General features: G+C 37.8%; 2 protein-coding genes across 2 annotated transcripts; one reads left to right on the plus strand and one right to left on the minus strand.

Annotated features, from left to right (window-relative positions):
* Positions 1–925: 925 nt before the first annotated feature.
* Positions 926–3,617, minus strand: LOC126795198 (uncharacterized). Its single transcript, XM_050522042.1, has 4 exons — positions 3,577–3,617; positions 2,114–2,387; positions 1,754–1,999; positions 926–1,599 (listed from the first exon to the last, which is right to left on the minus strand). The coding sequence occupies exons 3-4, from the start codon at positions 1,928–1,930 to the stop codon at positions 1,114–1,116; spliced, it is 663 nt and encodes a 220-aa protein (XP_050377999.1). The 5' UTR covers positions 1,931–1,999; positions 2,114–2,387; positions 3,577–3,617; the 3' UTR covers positions 926–1,113.
* Positions 3,618–3,836: 219 nt separating this feature from the next.
* Positions 3,837–5,701, plus strand: LOC126795196 (uncharacterized). Its single transcript, XM_050522040.1, has 2 exons — positions 3,837–4,975; positions 5,149–5,701. Exons 1-2 carry the CDS (start codon positions 4,670–4,672, stop codon positions 5,563–5,565), a joined length of 723 nt encoding a protein of 240 aa, XP_050377997.1. The 5' UTR covers positions 3,837–4,669; the 3' UTR covers positions 5,566–5,701.
* The last annotated feature ends 13,243 nt before the right edge of the window (positions 5,702–18,944 follow it).

The following is an 18,944-nucleotide window of genomic DNA, read 5'->3' on the forward strand; positions in this document are numbered from 1 at the left end:
CAAACAATAGGGCAAACAAAACCTACTTGATTCAGGCCCAATAACAAAAGGGCCACTCCAAATTTCAGTCACCAAGTCTCGGCCAGCAGCCCAGCACAAGCCTCATCACTGACATGTTTTTCTGTTTTTCCTTGGAGTTACTAAGTAAGAAACCATGAGGTGGTGAGAGGAGCAAAAAAGAATTGTATAAGAATTAAGAAGACCATGAGGTCTGCTCCAGTTGATAAGAAGAAATACCAAAATATAGTTCTGTGTCTTGACTTCAAAAAGAAAGGTAGAGCTCTTCTTCCATGATTGTTCCAACACAATTTCATTGTAGACTTCCAAAGTAAACAAAGCAATTACATGAGCATTTCAAGATTGAATAAATTTATAAAGAACCAAACATCATGCCAATCACTCGAAAAAAAGTGTCCGTTCCATTATGAAACGTTAGCTTGTGGAACCCGGAGTGCTGGGATTTTCACACTACCACATCTCTACATTTTTCCAAAGTTCCATGTGTTGCAGTACCAACTAGCTAGGCAGCAACACTCGTAGAAAGGAGAAGGGAAACGCCATGAAATGAGTAAACAAAGTTTGTGCAATAGTTTAGCAATAACAGAGCATCGTCTTCCTGCGAATTGGTCCAAGTCTGGAATAAAGTATCAAGATAGACTAACGCGTAAAGAGGGAAACTTCCTCGATAACTTTATTAAATTTACTGTATGCAATATTGTAATCGACTTCAGGTTGAATGGTTGATGGTCTTTGGCTTCTTGCAAATACCTGGTGTAATGACAATAAGACTCATCGTTTATCATTCTACATTACCCAAAACAGAGCACAAGTCAAGGGGTGTCCTTATAATTTTCCACCCACCATTCTCATTTCTCCATCTTTCTATAAATAAAGGCACCAGACGAGCATCTAAAACATCAAGAATATTATTACCAAATCAATACAAAGAGTTCAGAAACATGGCTGGTTTGAGACTTGGAGAGCAAATCAGTGAGGATCATATCAAGAAAAGTTGCAGCCTTTCCTTGAACGATAAGTTCAGCAGGGAGCTGTTTCTTGTTGACCAGAGCTTACCGGATGCGGTGGTCTTCGTCTTCAACACAGTGTGAACGGTCAACGAGTGGTTTTCCGGCGACGAAGCTTTTGGAGAAACAAGGATCGAGATAAGCTAATTAAACATCTTAATATCATAGTCTGGGAATGTACCATGCTCATCAGATCAATAGCAACCACTGAAAACTTTTGTTCCAAGTGATGAACTGCTGTGAGTAGTTTCTGGTGGAAACTCTGAAGAACGATTACATGTTCATGATTCTCGCACTCATTTGTATGTGAATTAGCTCCGAAAGATGCAAAAACAGTATCTGGCCAACTTGGATGCTCTCTTATCAACGTTGAAAAGTATTGAAGTGCCAAATCTAATCGGGCATGGAACTCCAGATGGAAAGCCACATTACTTGAAAACCAATATGAAGAATTCTTTGGAGAAGGATTCAGAATTTCATGAAGCTTCTCAAAATCTCCAATATCTGATACAGTCCCTTGATTTGTGTCTCCAACATTGGTTGTGGGAGATGAAAGGTACTCCAAAGCTTCGAGCTTCAAAAAGTACGAAAGAGATTAGTCACATATCCTTGTAATAATGGAACACATAGCATAAATTCATATAAATAAGAATATTCAGAATAACATGTAAATCACCCAGCATATATAATCCAACACAATTGCATGAACGTATTAAATGTAAACTTACTGGAAGTCCACATCTCTTTAAGGCACTAGCTGTCATAAATGCTGCCCACCTACCGAGGATTGCAGTATTTCGCTCCCCTATACCATTCCTCATGCTGTTCTTGGTTGTTAGCAATTGACAATACAGGCCAACATTTGGGTCTGAAAAAGCACCACCATTGGATAAAGTAGCATACATTTCTGTTGCAGAATTTATCTGGAGTCCAAGCAGTTTTATAAAAGATTGACAGTAGTTTCCCAGCTCCCACTGCAAATAAATGAGTCATCTGTGAGGCATGAAACCTGAAAATGCAGGACTGTCTCACAGCTAGTGACCATGTCCTCCAAAAGAGAAATACTTAGGATTATTAAAAATAGGCACCTCCAGAAGGCTAGCTAACCAGGAGTCCCCCCTCTCAGTTGCAAATGGTAGTAGAGACTTTGAAATTAGGTGTCTCTCTAATGGTCCGTCACGCCCTTCAGTAAGCCGGCAAATTACAACAGCAAGCTATTCATCCCCAAGGTTCTTCGCACAAATACTGACAGCAGAAGAAGTATCACCTCCAAGCAGAAAGAAAGCACCAGCCAATTCCAGGTTGATGCCTACCCATCAAAACATATGCGTTCTTCAAGGCAGCTGCCTTATTTCTCTCTTCCTGTAGGAAGATTATGTGGATACACTAATAAGATTGAATATTGATAAGAAAATGATGACTATCTCAGAGAGAGGGGGGGGGGGGGGGGGGAATCAGGGTGGCATCATTATAGACATGAGTAGTTCGTTCAAAATGGAAGGTTTTAAACAAGAAAGTGAAGTTATGCATCCTTTTAGAACAATTGTGTTATTCTTATAAAATATCCATGTATTAACAGCTAGCAACTTATAAGCACCTGAAAATTTCGTGAAAGAAAGGCGACCAAAGGCTTGTCCTTCTCATCCTTACTAATTTTGAAAAGTCCTGATAGAACTTGAATTCTATTCAGTTACCTATATTCCTTAACTTTATATTATTGTGATTTAATTTACCTCTTCCTTGTCATGTATCACCTTTCTGAAGATGCGTAAGAACATGTTTAGTTTACAATGGCGACCAACTCCTAGCACCACTATCTTTTCGACTAAAACAGCATTACGGTTCTATAAGATAGACTGATTCCTTAAAAGGAAACCACAGTTGCTGATTATACATTTCACACATATTAAATGGGATATCCATTCACCAGCACAAAAATCATATTGAAGAATACTAGATGATACGTGCATATATGAGAGTGGCAATACCTTAAAAAGGAAAGAAGTCAGGTACAAGCCCCTATATTACTTTAAACTTTAATAACCACATTAAACCAGACTTAAATCCTAGACCAGCATCCTTATCAAGATTTAAATCCTTTAAGGAAACAGGCCACTATAAATGAGACATGTTACCCTATAAACCCCTATCCACCATCGGATGCTAACGAGCCTCTTCCATCTCCTTATAAGATCAACATAAAATCTCATTCCTGTTTAGACCAAGACAGCACACTATGATAGAAACAGATAGACTCCTTTGTTTCATTGACCTCCAAGTGACCCGGTCATTAATATCAGAGATACAGCCAAGTCTTACGCCTATTTCATTTTAAACTACAAATCTTTCATTTTTTATATCTGTTTTGCAACTTTATATTCCTTCAAGGTACCCCAGTTAAGAAGCAACACGTACCTAGTACTTTAAAAGCGGAGTTACAGAAGCATAAAAGGCCTTCATACCTCAGAAGGAGACTCGTTAGCAAAAGCAAAGCTACACATGAAATCAACATGTCACAAAAGGACAACGGCAAGATGAGCAACAATCTTACCCAATTGACAGTAGAATTCATTAGAGAAACCAACACTGATACTATCTTTGACACCACATAGCTAGAATTGATAAGGTGCAGCAAAAGTAATCAATTATCAACCCCTGTTCAGCAATATAGAACAATAAATAGATTTAAACCAGAAAATGAAAAGCAAGTTTCAAGCTACAACAGCAAAATGCTACGGGCGTCAACTATCCTGCACAAACCATACCCTGTTGAAGCTCCAAATGATAATCCTATACACCATAACATAAGAGGACAAAGACCATCTCCATTCATAGTACCGATGGGGAGGTCCAATACATTAATCTCAGCAGTTAATTGAGCATATTGATTACCAAAAGATAAATGAAAGCGGACCTCTGATTTGAAACCAAATCTAAAGACGTACAACTAGGAAGAGACAACAATGCAGTTTAGACCATTTCGAACCATTCATTTACAATGATGCCTTCTGCATCATCAATTACCAAAGTCAATGACTACAAAACAATAAAACACAAAAAATAATACATAATATAAAGATGTAAGTGAATCAAACGTAAAACCATGAAGAAAATAAGAAAATTGAAAAGTAATACCATAGCATACTGTATGTCTGTTTCATGTATTGAATTTCTATACCGCCTTATCTATTCACATACGAACACTGAGTCCTCTCATAAGAACCAACTCATAATAGAAGCAGGTCAATTCCCGAGCGCTCAAAACCCTATACCTACATCTAACTAGTAGAACCAAATAATAAAATTGCTAGAGCACGAAAATCCCAAGAAACGAAATTAGAGACCAGCATACATATCTCGCGACCAGCATACACGAACGAGGCAACCGGAATGTAAGACTACCTCCATGGACACTCTTCTCCGCCTCAACAGGCTCATTCTCATAGGGCTTCCTGCAGCCGGGACAGCGACCATCCCCCTCAAGGATCCTCTTGTGGCAGAAAAGACACAGCCTAAATCCACACAAGCACGGCAAGAAGCTGGTGTCTGTCAAATCCAAATCTTCATAGCATATAGGACACGAGGACAGCGGAGACACCACACTGTTACAGGCCCACGGATTACCACCACAGAATCCTTTCCTGATGGAATTCGGCAAGCTGAGCTGCTTTCGGCATAACTCTCCCACACTGAGGCTTCAAATTCTCAACCTGACGAGCAGGAACCAGTTTCGCAATCGGCTCATGCATCCGGGGCGGCTCCAAAGGCAGATTCTTCGGCTTCTCATCGGCCGCCAAGGCATCCACCACGGCCTCCCAATCATCCAGGCAGCCATCATCCTCATCCTCCTCCGTAATATTCCCAGAGCAACAATCACCGCTGCTGCTACTGCTGCTGCTGGATCCGGTGAAAGTCTCCGAATCATGGCCCCCCAGCACACTGAGTGCGATGTGAGTGCGATTGAGCATAATTGCGTGATTTCCTCCGTCATTTGTAGAGAGGAGGGGTATAATCTGGTTATATATAGATATGTAATATGCAATCAATCAATAAATACTTATCTTCTTGTTATCATAGCAAAAATCGGATGTCTTTATTTTTTTATGTGTTTCTTTTCGAGCAGACGAGCTTCGGCGGAGCAGCAGAGACCTCGCCGGCCACCGTCCAGCGAGCTCTTTCCTTCCGTCAGCGAGTTCCTTCCCTTCCGGCAGCGAGCTCCTTCCCTTCCGGCAGCAAGCTTGTCTTCTTCTCCTTCCCGACCCTTCCGGCAGCGAGTCTCGTCCAGCAAGTTTCTCCGGTGCAGACTTCACCGGCCGCCGTCTTCAGCGACAAGACCGTCGGCCGCAGCGACGACGCCTTCAACACCTTCTTTCCGAGACCGGCGCCGGCAAGCACGTCCCTCGCGCCATCTTCGTCGACCTCGAGCCCACCGTCATCGACGAGATCCACACCGGCACCTACCGCCAGCTCTTCCACCCCGAGCAGCTCATCTCCGGCAAGGAGGACGCCGCCAACCCCTTCGCGTCGCCATTCTCAGTAGAGCTTCCGAAGCCGACCCACGATTTCTAGACTTCCCATCTTCAACTTCCAAGTCCTCTAACCCGATTCTAATACCTTCTCTCGGTGGAGCTCCATTCCAAGACCCGGCCCGGATTTCTGAGCCCAACATTCAACACCCGGCCCAGCCCAGTGTCCAGCCTAGCCCAGCTCCACTCGACCCGACCCGGTCCATCTTCTGCCCGACCCGGTCCAGATTTGGTTGTCTTGTTTGTCAGTGCAGGTTCACTGACAATGCACGTACACCCAAGGCAGGTTTATATCCATTTTTTGGTGCTTCCGCTGTATAACCTCTGATTTGTCAAATAATGTTCATCCCTACCGCATCCATCGTTGGTCATGGTAAAATTGGTATAACTCTAAATATTTCTCACTTTGTTGGCTTTGATACATGTATTATTGATTCTGGTGCGTCTGATCATATGACTTATGACAAATCTTATTTTACCATATTGTCTCCTTCACCTGTACCCTATGTTACTAATGTTAATGGTGAGGCATTTCCCGTCTTAGGAAAAGGGTCTGTTCGCATTACTCCCACTATAGAGCTTCACAATGTGCTCTATGTCCCTGCTTTATCTCATCATTTGATATCTGTTCCCTAATTAAACACTGACGCTAAGTGTTCTGTGACATTTTTTCCTATGTATGTGATATTTCAGGATCTTCTCACCGGAGAGTTAATTGGTCGGGGGTATCTGAGGGGCCAGTTGTTTCATCTAGATCAGACATATGCGGGGGAGAAACCAGGGGCACCGTCGCTTAGGGCATCCATCTTTTAGTGTTATGAAAAAATTTATGCCTACTTTGTTTTTCAGTGTGGATGAGTCCTCTTTACATTGTGAAACATGTGTTTTGGGCAAGAGTCATCGGTCTACCTATTCCCCTAGTAAATCTAATAAAAGTACTCTTCCTTTTGAATTAATTCATTATGATGTTTGGAGACCTTCCAAATAGTCTACTGTGTCAGGAATGCGGTACTATGTGTCATTTATTGATGATTGCACCCGTCTTTCGTGGATTGTTCTTCTTAAAACTAAAAATGAGGTTTTCCCGGCTTTTCAAGCCTTCTATACCACTGTGCAAACACAATATAATGCCACAATTAGAGTTCTTCGTTCTGATAATGGGGGGAATATGTGAATCATGTCTTTCAGGAGTTCTTTAACTCACACGGAATTGTTCATCAAACATACATGTCTCTGTTAGTAGATCAAGAATGTACTTCATCTGACACAGATAGATACCATCACTTCCCCGGGCTACTTCAATGCCTAAGTATCTTTGGGGTGATGCTATCATCACTTCCGCCCACCTCATTAATCGTCTTCCTTCTCGTGTCCTTCAGGGTAAAGTTCCATATGAGGTACTTGCATCCCATGTCTCCTTACCCTCTTTTCATAATCTTCATGCCCGTGTTTTTGGTTGTGTTGCTTTTGTCCATCTTCCAAAACATCAGCGGTCTAAATTGGATGCCCGGGCGGTTAAATGTGTGTTTGTTGGGTATAGAGGCCATCAAAAAGGGTACCGGTGCTATCATCCACCTACCAAGCAGTACTATGTCACTATGGATGTTACTTTCTTTGAGGACATGAGTTATTTTGCCCCTTCTGATACTGCTCTTTAGGGGGAAAATTCCTATTTTGAAGAGCTGTATCATGGAGAGGGGGAGACAAGTAAGCCAGTAGATATGGTGACAGGTTCAGTTGAGATTACCAATGTAGCAGCTACACAGGCACCACCGGATGGTTCAGGCGGTGTAGTCACTCCAGAGATTCAGGAACCAGCAGATGAAAATACAACTGCCCCTCATATCTCCCATACTACTGTTTCTACACCTGACCAATGCTCTCCTGGTACAGAAGATCACTCACCTGAGGTTAGTCATTCTATTAGAGCTAATAGTAGACAATATGTTTTGCCAAATAGGTCTACTCGGGGTCAACCAACAAAAAGATATGAACCTACCCTTCAGACTACAGCCAAGTATCCAGTAGCGAATTTTATATCTACCAAAAGATTATCTAAGTCATATGAGTCATTTGTGAATCAAATATCTACTGTATCAGTACCTAACAAAGTGCAGGATGCATTGCGAGATCCAAAATGGAGGAAAGCAATTGAGGAAGAGATGGAAGCATTACAAAAGAACAATACTTGGGAGCTTGTACCTCCACCATATGGCAAGAAGACAGTAGGATGTCGTTGGGTGTTTACAGTGAAGCATAATCCAGATGGGTCAGTAAGCCGGTATAAAGCACGCTTAGTAGCGAATGGGTTCACCCAGACATATGGCATAGACTATGATGAGACATTTGCACCTGTTGCAAAGATAAACACTATCCGGGTATTTTTTTCTGTCGCTGCTAACTTGAACTGGCCACTTAGGCAGTTTGATGTTAAGAATGCATTCCTTCATGGAGAACTAACGGAAGAAGTATACATGGATCTTCCGCCTGGATATATGGCCGCTTCTCCAAGTAACTCTGTATGCAGATTGATAAAGTCTTTGTATGGTCTTAAACAGTCACCTCGTGCTTGGTTTGGAAGATTCTCACAATTCATGAGGAAGATTGGCTACAAACAGAATAATTCAGACCACACGTTATTTCTCAAACATCAACAAGGGAAGGTAACAACCCTAATTATATATGTTGATGATATGGTGGTTACTGGGAATGATTCTGTTGAGGTGGATAAATTACAGAAACAGCTTGCCACAGAGTTTGAGATGAAGGACCTAGGTACACTCAAGTACTTCTTAGGCATTGAAGTAGCCCGGGGAAGTGATGATATCTATCTGTGTCAAAGGAAGTACATTCTTGATCTACTAACAGAGACATGTATGTTGGACTGCACTCCCATTGATACTCCTATTGAGCAGAACCATCGGTTAGCAGAGTATCCAGATCAAGTCCCTACTGACAAACCTCGTTATCAGAGGCTAGTTGGACGTCTGATTTATCTATCACATACCAGACCAGATGTTGCATATGCAGTAAGTGTAGTAAGTCAGTTCATGCATAATCCCAGCGAGGATCACATGGATGCTGTTGTAAGGATCTTGAGGTACTTGAAGTCAGCTCCGGGGAAAGGAGTAATGTTCTCTAATCACAATAAAATCCTTGAAATTTATGGCTTCACAGATGCAGACTGGGCTAGAAATATTACAGATCGGAGATCCACATCAGGGTACTTTACCTTTGTTGGGGGTAAGTGGTAGCCCGGTCTAGTGCTGAGGCAGAATACAAAGGTATGGCTCAGGGAGTGTGCGAATTGTTATGGCTGATTAATTTGCTACAAGATTTGGGCATTGAGCCTAAGAGTGTTATGCAGTTGTACTGTGAAAACAAAACGGCTATTGATATTTCACATAACCCTGTGCAACATGATCGTACAAAACATGTGGAAGTTAATTGTCACTTTATAAAGGCGAAGCTAGACACAAAGATCATTAATTTTCCTTTTGTTCCTACAAAAGAGCAACTTGCCGATATGCTTACAAAATGAGTGTCTAAGAAAGCTTTTTATGACTCACTTAGCAAGTTGGGCATGGTTGATGTATATGTGCCAACTTGAGGGGGAGTGTGAGTGGGATGTGAGTGCGATTGAGCATAATTGAAGGAGGAAATCACTGCGTGATTTCCTCCGTGATTTGTGGAGAGAAGGGGTATAATATGGCTATATATAGATCATCAATTGTATGTAATATGTAATAAATCAATAAACACTTATCTTCTCACACTACTGTTAAAGCTTGACGGACTGTTCCCCCTGAGCACTTTGGACAGATCATAATACCTATAATAGAGAGTTGACAGCTGCATTCAATTCATCTTTAATGGACTTGCAGATATCAACCTCCATATTTGATGACTCTGGTGCAATGTTTTAAAAAACGAAGGCGTACCCCAAGGCGTTTTCTTGAGGGCCTTGAATCTTAGAATTTGAGACGCTTACGCCTTATGTTATAAAAATGTAGTAGTTAAATGTGTAAATATATAATTATACACATACAAAAAGAAAAAATATACATAAGAACTTACCAATTTATTGCATTTAGATATAATGAAATTCATAATCCAAACGTTTTAGATAGTTTTCATCAAATTAAACACATTATATAAATAAATATAAAAAGATACTTAAAAAGATTATTTTGATATTTTCTAAGGCGTAGTAAAATGCGTAAAAAAATGTAACATAAGGCGTAAAAGGCGAGCCTCGGTGTCCAGACCAAAAAACAGAGACATTATGTAAGTAGTTTTAAACTTTTTAACCCTCAGGCGAGTCTTGAAGCGAGTTTTTTAAAACATTGCTCAGCTGACCCACATATTTGAGCTGAAGTAGCAGGATCCAAAATAGGCTTCACCGAATTAATCCATTCGCCATGATTATGTTTGAATTCATGTCTGTTCAAAGCAACCACAAACGATAAGACAATCGAACGAAAACAAAAAAAAAGTGAGAAACTGCCTTCTTATGAACAAACAATAAACATGTACAACTATCAAATTATACTAGAAGCAGCATTGAATATGTTATTATCTAAGATTGAGCAATTCGAATAATTATAGGTTTCATATCTTCAGCAGAGAGGATTGGAGTTATGTAAATCAAAATTTTAAATCTTAATGATTGGTCACTAATTCAATGCATATGTTTATTAAGCCAATATTTCCAGACATCCACATTTTTGCAAATATCTGTTTCTATAAAATTACCATATCATCAGATGATCCACTAACCCTTAGTTCAAGAGTTCCACCTTCCTCCCAAATCAAAAATAAGATTCACTAATGGCCAAGTAACCTCACCTTTGAAGAAACTGTGCAACATTAGCAAGCAGTTTTATTGACGAAACCTTTACAGCACCATTTGTCTTCTCATCGTGAAACTTTCTCAAGCTTGGAACTTTTAGATTGAAATAGTCATCAAGATTTTCATGCTTCAACACTTGTCCTGAACCAGCACATTGAGAAATTATCAGATCATTTTCAAAAACAGCAATAGAAGATTATTTGCAGTCACCATTTACTTTTACAATATATATATATATATATATATATATATATGATACCAGAGACCACGGAAACATGTATTATAAAAGTCATTGATTATTTACTAGATGACAGTAATATTACAAAATTAAAACTAAATTAAACTTAAAGGTACTGGAGCAGAGGAACTGATTGTGCAATGAGAGAACGCCGCCCATGGACAGCTCATACTTGAATCCGATATACCTTTATTTGACTAAGAACTTATGCATGAATTACAAAGAAAGAACTATTATAATGAAGAAACTCTCGGATTGTCCAGAGAGGGAGAGAAGAGAGGAATTGGAAAATTCCGGGGTGGTTTCTAATGAAGGAGAGGACCTCCTTATATAAAAAAATGAATATGCTTTTACTGTTGACTGTTGCTGAATAGTGGATTGTCTGACATGTGAGTGAATAGTGTTTTGCCGGGTGACTGTAGATTCGGTGGAAAAGCTTATTTTGACTTTGCTTGGATCTTTGACTTGAGCTTGAATCTTAACTGTGTTTGAGACATACTGGATTGTCTATAGTTCGTATGAGTCTTGACTATCTTGGTAGTCCGCCCATCTGGCCGGTTGACTTGGAGCTGCTTCAGATGATGAAGAACAATCTTCGTCTTCGATATCGCCTCCTTCACTATTTACTGATAAATTGGCAGCTTGCTGAGAGAGATTGACAGCCAGTTGGATAGCTTATCAGCCATTTCTTGTAATTCTTCTGCAGTGGTAGTGGCAGATTTAATTGACTTTGCTATTTGACTAGAAGATGATTGAGTCGGTTGGGCCTTGATTGAAGAAGACTGGGCTTGAATTGATTTTCTTTGAGCAATTTGGGCTTGGATTGGAGATGCCGTGAAGGGCTGGTGGACCAAAGTTGCTTCTGTGGAAGAAGACTAGATAACAACTGGAGATTGTGTAGTGACTAGTGTTTACGGTATGACTGAAAATTCTCTGGTGAATTGTTATATGACTCTTTCTATTTTAAATTTGTCCCACCATTTGACTAAGAAAATTCGAGAGACGACATTTATGTCGTGTAATTCATAATGTCATTTCATGATCCAAGGGATTTTATATTTGGACATGAATAATAGTGTATGGGTGAAATTTTGTTCATACTTTAAATGGGGAACTACTTCAGAATACTTAGTGACTAAGTTTTGAAGTTCTGGGAGAAGGAGATCACAGAAAGCTCCATAGTACTCCCACCATTCACCAAACCACAGGGGAAATTGGCGTTTGAAATTCTTATCAAAATTAAGAAACCATGAATGATTGAAATCCTCTGTTTGGAAGAGGAAGATCTTGTACCATGCATCAATATACTCATGGTAAGTACATGCAAATGATTGGTGAGGAATGTATGGGGTTTCTTCCCACTGTGATAAATAGATGATTTGTTTAATGTAAAGGGAATGATACAATATTTTATTTGGGTCATTGGGATCTTTGATTGAGTTAATGGAGATCGACTGGGTTTTATATAAAATATCCTTATAAAATGATAAAGATTTATTAGAAGGATAATGACTATTTGGGCAAAAAAAGGCTTTGATTATGGCGGCTGGGGATTTTAAATGACTTAGAGTTGGCTTAACAAAAAGGCAGAAATCACGTTGCCTAAGTTGATAAGGGGATGACTTCATGTTAATGAAGACCGGGGGTTTACTAGTGTGATCATACTTATAAGGGTCAAATGAGCTAACTAGTGCTGACTGATAATTTGGTTTTATAGGACTGAGAGTAGTACCTAACGGGCTGTACTTTTGGTGATTGGCAATAAGGAATGGCCTGTGTGAGGGACTAAACTGGTGGATGACTCAGGAATTTCTGACTTAATTATTTATGTTTTGACTGGAGATGGTGTTGCAAGATTGATTACTGGTGTGGTAGGATTGACTTTTTCTTTTCCGGTGTTTCGCCGTCGGACGGCCGAAGCTGGCTACATGATGAAGATCCCTGTAAAAATTCTATGGTTAGGAAATCTGGAATATGATTGTCATTTCCTTTGATGAATGCAATTTCAAAATCAAAAACACTCAAAATGCCCTGTCATCTGGCAAAAATTTGCTTACTAGCAATGTTTTGAACATCTTTTTCTAAAACATCTTTGGCACTTTTGCAATCAACCCTTATTAAAAAATTTTGATTTAATAAATCATCTTGAAATTTGCTAATACATAAGACAATAGATAAAATTTCTTTTTTGATTGTGCTGTAATTAGCCTGAGCCGGGTTCCAAGCTCCAGAATGAAAACGAACAATTCGTTCGGGATGACTAGGAGAAATTTGTTGTTTAAGGATACCACCATATCCTATATCGGAGGCGTCAGTTTCAACTATTTTAAAAGCATCTGGAAGGGGAATTCCTAAACAAGGTAATGTTTTAACATGATTTTTTATTTCTCTGACTATAGATGTATGAGTAGTAATCCAAGGAGGAGGATTTTTATTTAATCTGTCAAATAAGTGTTTGCATTTCTTTCGAAGATTTTGATAGAAATCTGCTATGTAATTTAATGATCCAAGAAATCTCTGTATTGGGTTTTGTCTAGTATGACATCTGGAAATTTGTCTACAAATTGGATTACTCGGTTAATGGGTTGGATTTGTAAATGATGGATATTAAATCCTAGAAATCGGATGTTTGACTGTAATAGTTTTATTTTTGCAGCAGATACCATTAAACCGTTGTTTTTTATAATGGAAAAGAACTGGTGAAGATGTTTCCAATGTTGATTAATAGACTGAGAGAAGATTAGAACATCATCAATGTACACAATTGAAAAGTGACTGTAGAGATTAAATATGTCGTTCATAATATTTTGGAATTCACTGGGAGCGTTCTTAAGACCAAATGGCATCACATTCCATTCATAATGGCCGAACGGGGTAACAAATGTAGTTTTATATTTATCAGTTTCATTGATTTGAATTTGCCAAAAACCTGATTTCATGTCAAATTTATTGTAAACGGGTGATTGATTTAGCCTGTTGATTAAATCTCTCTTGTTGGGAATAGGATATCTAGTCCATTCTAAAATTTTATTTAATGGTTTATAGTTGATGACCAAACGAGATGTACTCTTTTCAAGCTCAGCACTTTTTTGAACATAAAAGGCGGCACATGACTAAGGAGATTTACTAGGTTGAATTATTATTTTTCTGAGTAATTCATTAATTTCATTTTTGCAAAATTCCATGATTTCATGATTCATCTGTATTGGTCAAGCTTTGGTAGGGATATTTCTTTCGTTGAATTATTTTATATATGGTAATGAAACGATATGTTTTTTCCTATGCCAAAAGGCCGTAGGAAGATCATAACACAGTTCTTTAATTATTATTTTTTTCAAACTTTTTATTTTTATTTTGAAGAGTGGCATCTTGAAGTTGGTTGTCAATTCTTTTAGAATTAATTTATTCTTTGAGAAAACTAATTTGTTTAGTTTTTGTTTGAATACGATTGATAGTCTTTGTAACTAAATTTTCTTGTAACGCTTTTAGAGTATGAATTTCAGGATTTGAAAGAAAATTAAATTTGACTGGTTCATCAAAAGGGTAAGTAATGATTCCATCATAATTAACAAGGAAATGATAAATTAAGGTAATAAATGGTAGACCTAAGATGAGCCTATCGGTTAGGTTTTTAAGTAGGACAAATGATATTTTGTAACAAACTTTACTCTGACATATATGTGCTCTAGGGATTTCATATTTGATATTCATCTTTGAACCATTTGCTGAACTGAGAGATTCTTTAGATTTTTCAAAATATTTTGAAGGTATTAACTATTAAACCTTCTTGGATACAATTGAGGTCGGCTCCTGAATCTACAATGACTATTGTCGTGAGTTAATAATCGTTGATCCTGAGTTGGATATTGGTATACCATTTTTTGAGTTGAATATGATTAATAACACTAAGGATATTTTGTTCAGATACTTCTCCATCATTAGGTTTTTTATTTTCTTCATATAATATTTCATTAATTGAGGATTTTCTAGGTTAGAAAATGCATCATTTATTTTTATAATGTTTAATTCTTGTTTGATATTTATATTATTATCTATAAGCTTGGAATGAGATTGTTGTAAAGCATGAATTTCTATTTTAATGCTCTTAATTTCTTGTTGTAAATCTTGGATGGTAATTTCTTTTTTATTTTTGTTAAACCTATCAAATGTTGAGGTAAGGCTGACTTTTGGCGGGGGAGTTTTACTAACATCTTCTTGGGTAATTAATTTTTTTAATTTTTTGAGGTATTCAGTTTTTAAGTTAGGGTTATCAATTCTAGCAATTAAATCAATTAATAACTCTTGTTGTTCTTCTTGTTTAGAGAGAACATTAATTGTTTTGCAACAAGCATCGTTGCAGCCAAAAATTGATGTAAAGACGGCTTTCCTAAATGGAGATGTAGAAGAAGAAATCTACATGGAACAACCAGAAAGTTATTATGCTCCTTCTCAGAGTAAGAAGGTGTGCAGACTGGTTAAGTCATTATATGGCTTAAAAAAAGCACCAAAACAATGGTATGAGAAATTTGATAATGCCATGATCACCAGTGGATTTATAATAAATGAAGGTGATAAATGTGTATATGTCGAAGACACTGAAAATGAATATATCATATTATGTCTGTATGTGGATGATATGCTTATCGTTGGGAGCAACGATAAGATGATCAAGTCCACTAAAGACATCTTGAATTCTAAATTTGACATGAAAGACTTGAGACTTGCTGATGTCATTTTAAGAATTAAAATTACAAGAACATCAGAAGGGCTTGTGTTGAGTCAAACACACTATGTGGACAATATTCTTGGAAAATTTGATAAGGAAGGTTCTGGAATTGTTAGAACTCTTGTAAATATGAATCTACATTTGTCCAAGAATAAAGGTGAAAGTGTTTCTCAATTAGAGTATTCAAGAATAATTGGGAGTCTCATGTACCTAATAAGTTGTACAAGACCAGATCTAGCTTATGCGGTTCATAAGCTAAGTAGGTACACGAGTAATCCTGGAGCTATGCATTGACAAGAGATTGGAAGAGTACTCAAATAACTAAGGTATACTCGTACATATGGGTTGCACTACACATCATACCCAGCTGTTAAAGAAGGGTTCACTGATGCGAACTGGATATCTGACATGAAAGACTCAAAGTCTACTAGCGGATATGTATTTACGCTAGGGGGTGCAACCGTGTCCTGGAAGTCCTCAATACAAACAGTTATAACTAGATCCACAATGGAGTCTGAGTTTGTAGCACTAGACAAGTGTGGGGAGGAAGCAAAATGATTACGTCAGTTCATAGAGGACATTCCTAGATGGACAAAACCTGTGCCTGCGATTGGTATACATTGTGATAGTCAATCTGCAATTAGCAGGGCATATAGCAAGATGTATAATGGTAAGTCTAGACACATTCGTCGAAGACATAATACCATTAGACAACTACACTCAACTGGAGTTATCTATATAGACTATGTAAAGTCTAAGGATAATATTGCTGATCCTTTAACCAAAGGGTTAAACAGAGAGTTAGTTGAAAAATCATCGAAGAGAATGAAACTAAAGCTCATTGAAAATTAAAAATCACTATAGTGGATACCCAACCTAGCTGACTGGAGATCCCAAGATCTAGGTTCAAAAGGGAAAATCAAATTGTGGAGATTAGTTCGGATCACTGTGGGGAGTTCCCCAAGTCCATTCCTATGATGAAAAACAGTGATACCCGTAAGGATGAGGTTAAGCTACAACTTTTAATGATTCTTATGCGTCGAGAAATCGAGTAGAGTAATGCGGGTTACTCTTAATTAAGAGATCACCTATGCAAGAGAGAAGTGGGGCCGTTTCTAGAGGAGTTAATGAGGGCATAACTCTTATCAAACTACTTGTAGAACCAGGCGTGTGTTTCATGGCCAAAATGGGCACAAAAAAGGGAACCGAAGTGTACCAGGGAGACTCATGTGTGAAGTATGTCATCATTTACACAAATGACGAATAGTTCAAAGACATCGCATCTACTATTTAGTTAGTAAAGTAAACATACTTTTATAAGGGAAGGTTCAAAGGGTCAAACCTACCTATCCTATGCAGGTTTCAATTGTAGAAATCTATCACCAAATTCTATCGAGTCTTTGGTGGCCAATTTCATTCATGTGGGGAATTGTTGGAAAAATGGTTAATAAACCATTTAAAACCAAATTTTAATTGATTAGTTAAATTAAGTTAAACTTATAATTAATCAAAGATGAACATAAATTTGAGTTCTCCATAATGAGGGCTACGAGATTATATGTTTGTTTGTGTAACTTGGTTTGTGGGTGAATAAGAAATTGTTACTCAAAGATGGCTACTTAGGATGAGGGAAAAGTGTTTGTCCCACATTGGAAAAGAGAAGTGTTGAAAAGACTTTATACAGAATCCATTGTGTATGGATTGTAAAGTGTGTAAGCTCCCTTATACCCTCTCACGCACGCGCAGGAATCTTAGGTCACAAGGGAAACTCATGTATGCCCGTGCGACCTGCGGACACGAATGCAATACCGAATTGAAGGTCGGAACGCAGATTCTTTTTGCATTTTCGAAAATTCATTTTGGAAGTTTCAAATTCTCTTGACTGTTCAAATTCTTCTTTTGTAACAACTAAGTTATTGTGTGTTATGAAGAATTATAACAGATTGAAATCAATGCTTGTAACATATGTAACTCATATATGTTATGATCTTTTGTTTTCAATAACAGCCATCTTATTCATTACTGATTGCAAATCCTCACTGTATAAATAGCCACCATTATTTCTTTGTAAAATCATCCATCGAAAACACAATTTGCTCTCTCACTCTCAATAGTTCTTAGCTGTTCTCTGGTGATAGAAAAAGGTATCTTTCGAGTTCGTTGAGGATTCTAGTTAGTTGTGCAACTTCCTAGAAATGTTTAGTCGTTGTATCCTGGGAGACAAGCGCCAAACATCCTTGCACCGGTAGAGGAGGCGTAAACGTCTTAAGGACAGTGTGGTATCACACACGTCTCGACTAGTTCTTCCATCACCAATCGTTCAGTATTTTGGTTGAATTTCTTTTCGTGTTCTTCGTTATTAGAGTTATACGTTTGGTTTCTGCTTTATAATTATTTATAATTCAGTTTATTAAATTATATATGCAATATATCACTGTTGTTCTAACAGAAATGCCCTTCACACGGTAGTGTTTCACATTTCCCTCGCTACTAAGTTGTGTAATCCTCCATATGCCTTAGCACATTTCTTGCAACAGATTCGGCCGCTTCATTATGCTTAATTTTTCTCTAGTTTTGCAAACATAATTGAGCATAAAGTAAATGGCCACATTTTTTTAATAAGAATTTCTACTATTCATTAATATGCTCATATGTGAAAAGAAGATTTTATTTATTATTAAAATTTATTGGAAGCAAAGTTATCGTGTATTTAGTCACCAAATGATTTAAAACCTCAGTACTAAGCACTTCTATCTACATTTCAACCTATAGTTCAGCCAAATGTGAATGAACCTTCTGCATACCGATCTCTATTTCCTCATAAAATGTATCTACCATCTTTAACGGTGTCCCTCAATTGGACCTATATAACTACTTATGCCTTAACATATAAATAATATGTAATAATTTGCAGTAATTGATTGGAAAATGATAACTGCAATTGAAATCTGATGTTTCACTAAATTTTTTAGATGATTAATTGCATACGCTTAACCATAGGACTTTCCAAATATATACTGATGACTGCTTGAGAGGACATCATAATGGAAGGTTTGGAAGCTGTGGACCTTTGTCTGCGTTTGCAACCGTCAATGTTCTGTAATCACAACAGGCAAGGCAAACTTCAGTTCACACAGTTTAAGAAAATGAAATCATGTTGAGGATACAGGTCATAATGTAGCAACATTGATAGAAATCAATAACAGATGCACATTTGCTTCCTGCACATAATCAATTTGGCAACCAGAACATGAAGTATTTTTTTATGGAGTCCTTGCTCGGAAAAATACGGCAGTTCAATAAAGAAATTCACTGCAACTAATCACAATAAAACCATGAGAGACAAAAAAAACACTTACGATTTGACTCATTTGAATCTTGAAGAGGTTTTTAGAAGTATATATATGGTTAATGCATACTCGTACCTAAGACTTAATCAGGCACATAATCAATTTTTAACATAGTAAGCTTAAAGTTCATTTAGGAAATGATTAAACCATCAAAGTTACAATCATTCAATGTGCTCTATACACAGTAATTTCTTCAGTTAAACCAAATACAATCGATTCTCATTAAT

This window comes from Argentina anserina, chromosome 5, assembly GCF_933775445.1.
Source record: "Argentina anserina chromosome 5, drPotAnse1.1, whole genome shotgun sequence".
Classification (NCBI taxonomy): Eukaryota; Viridiplantae; Streptophyta; class Magnoliopsida; order Rosales; family Rosaceae; genus Argentina; species Argentina anserina.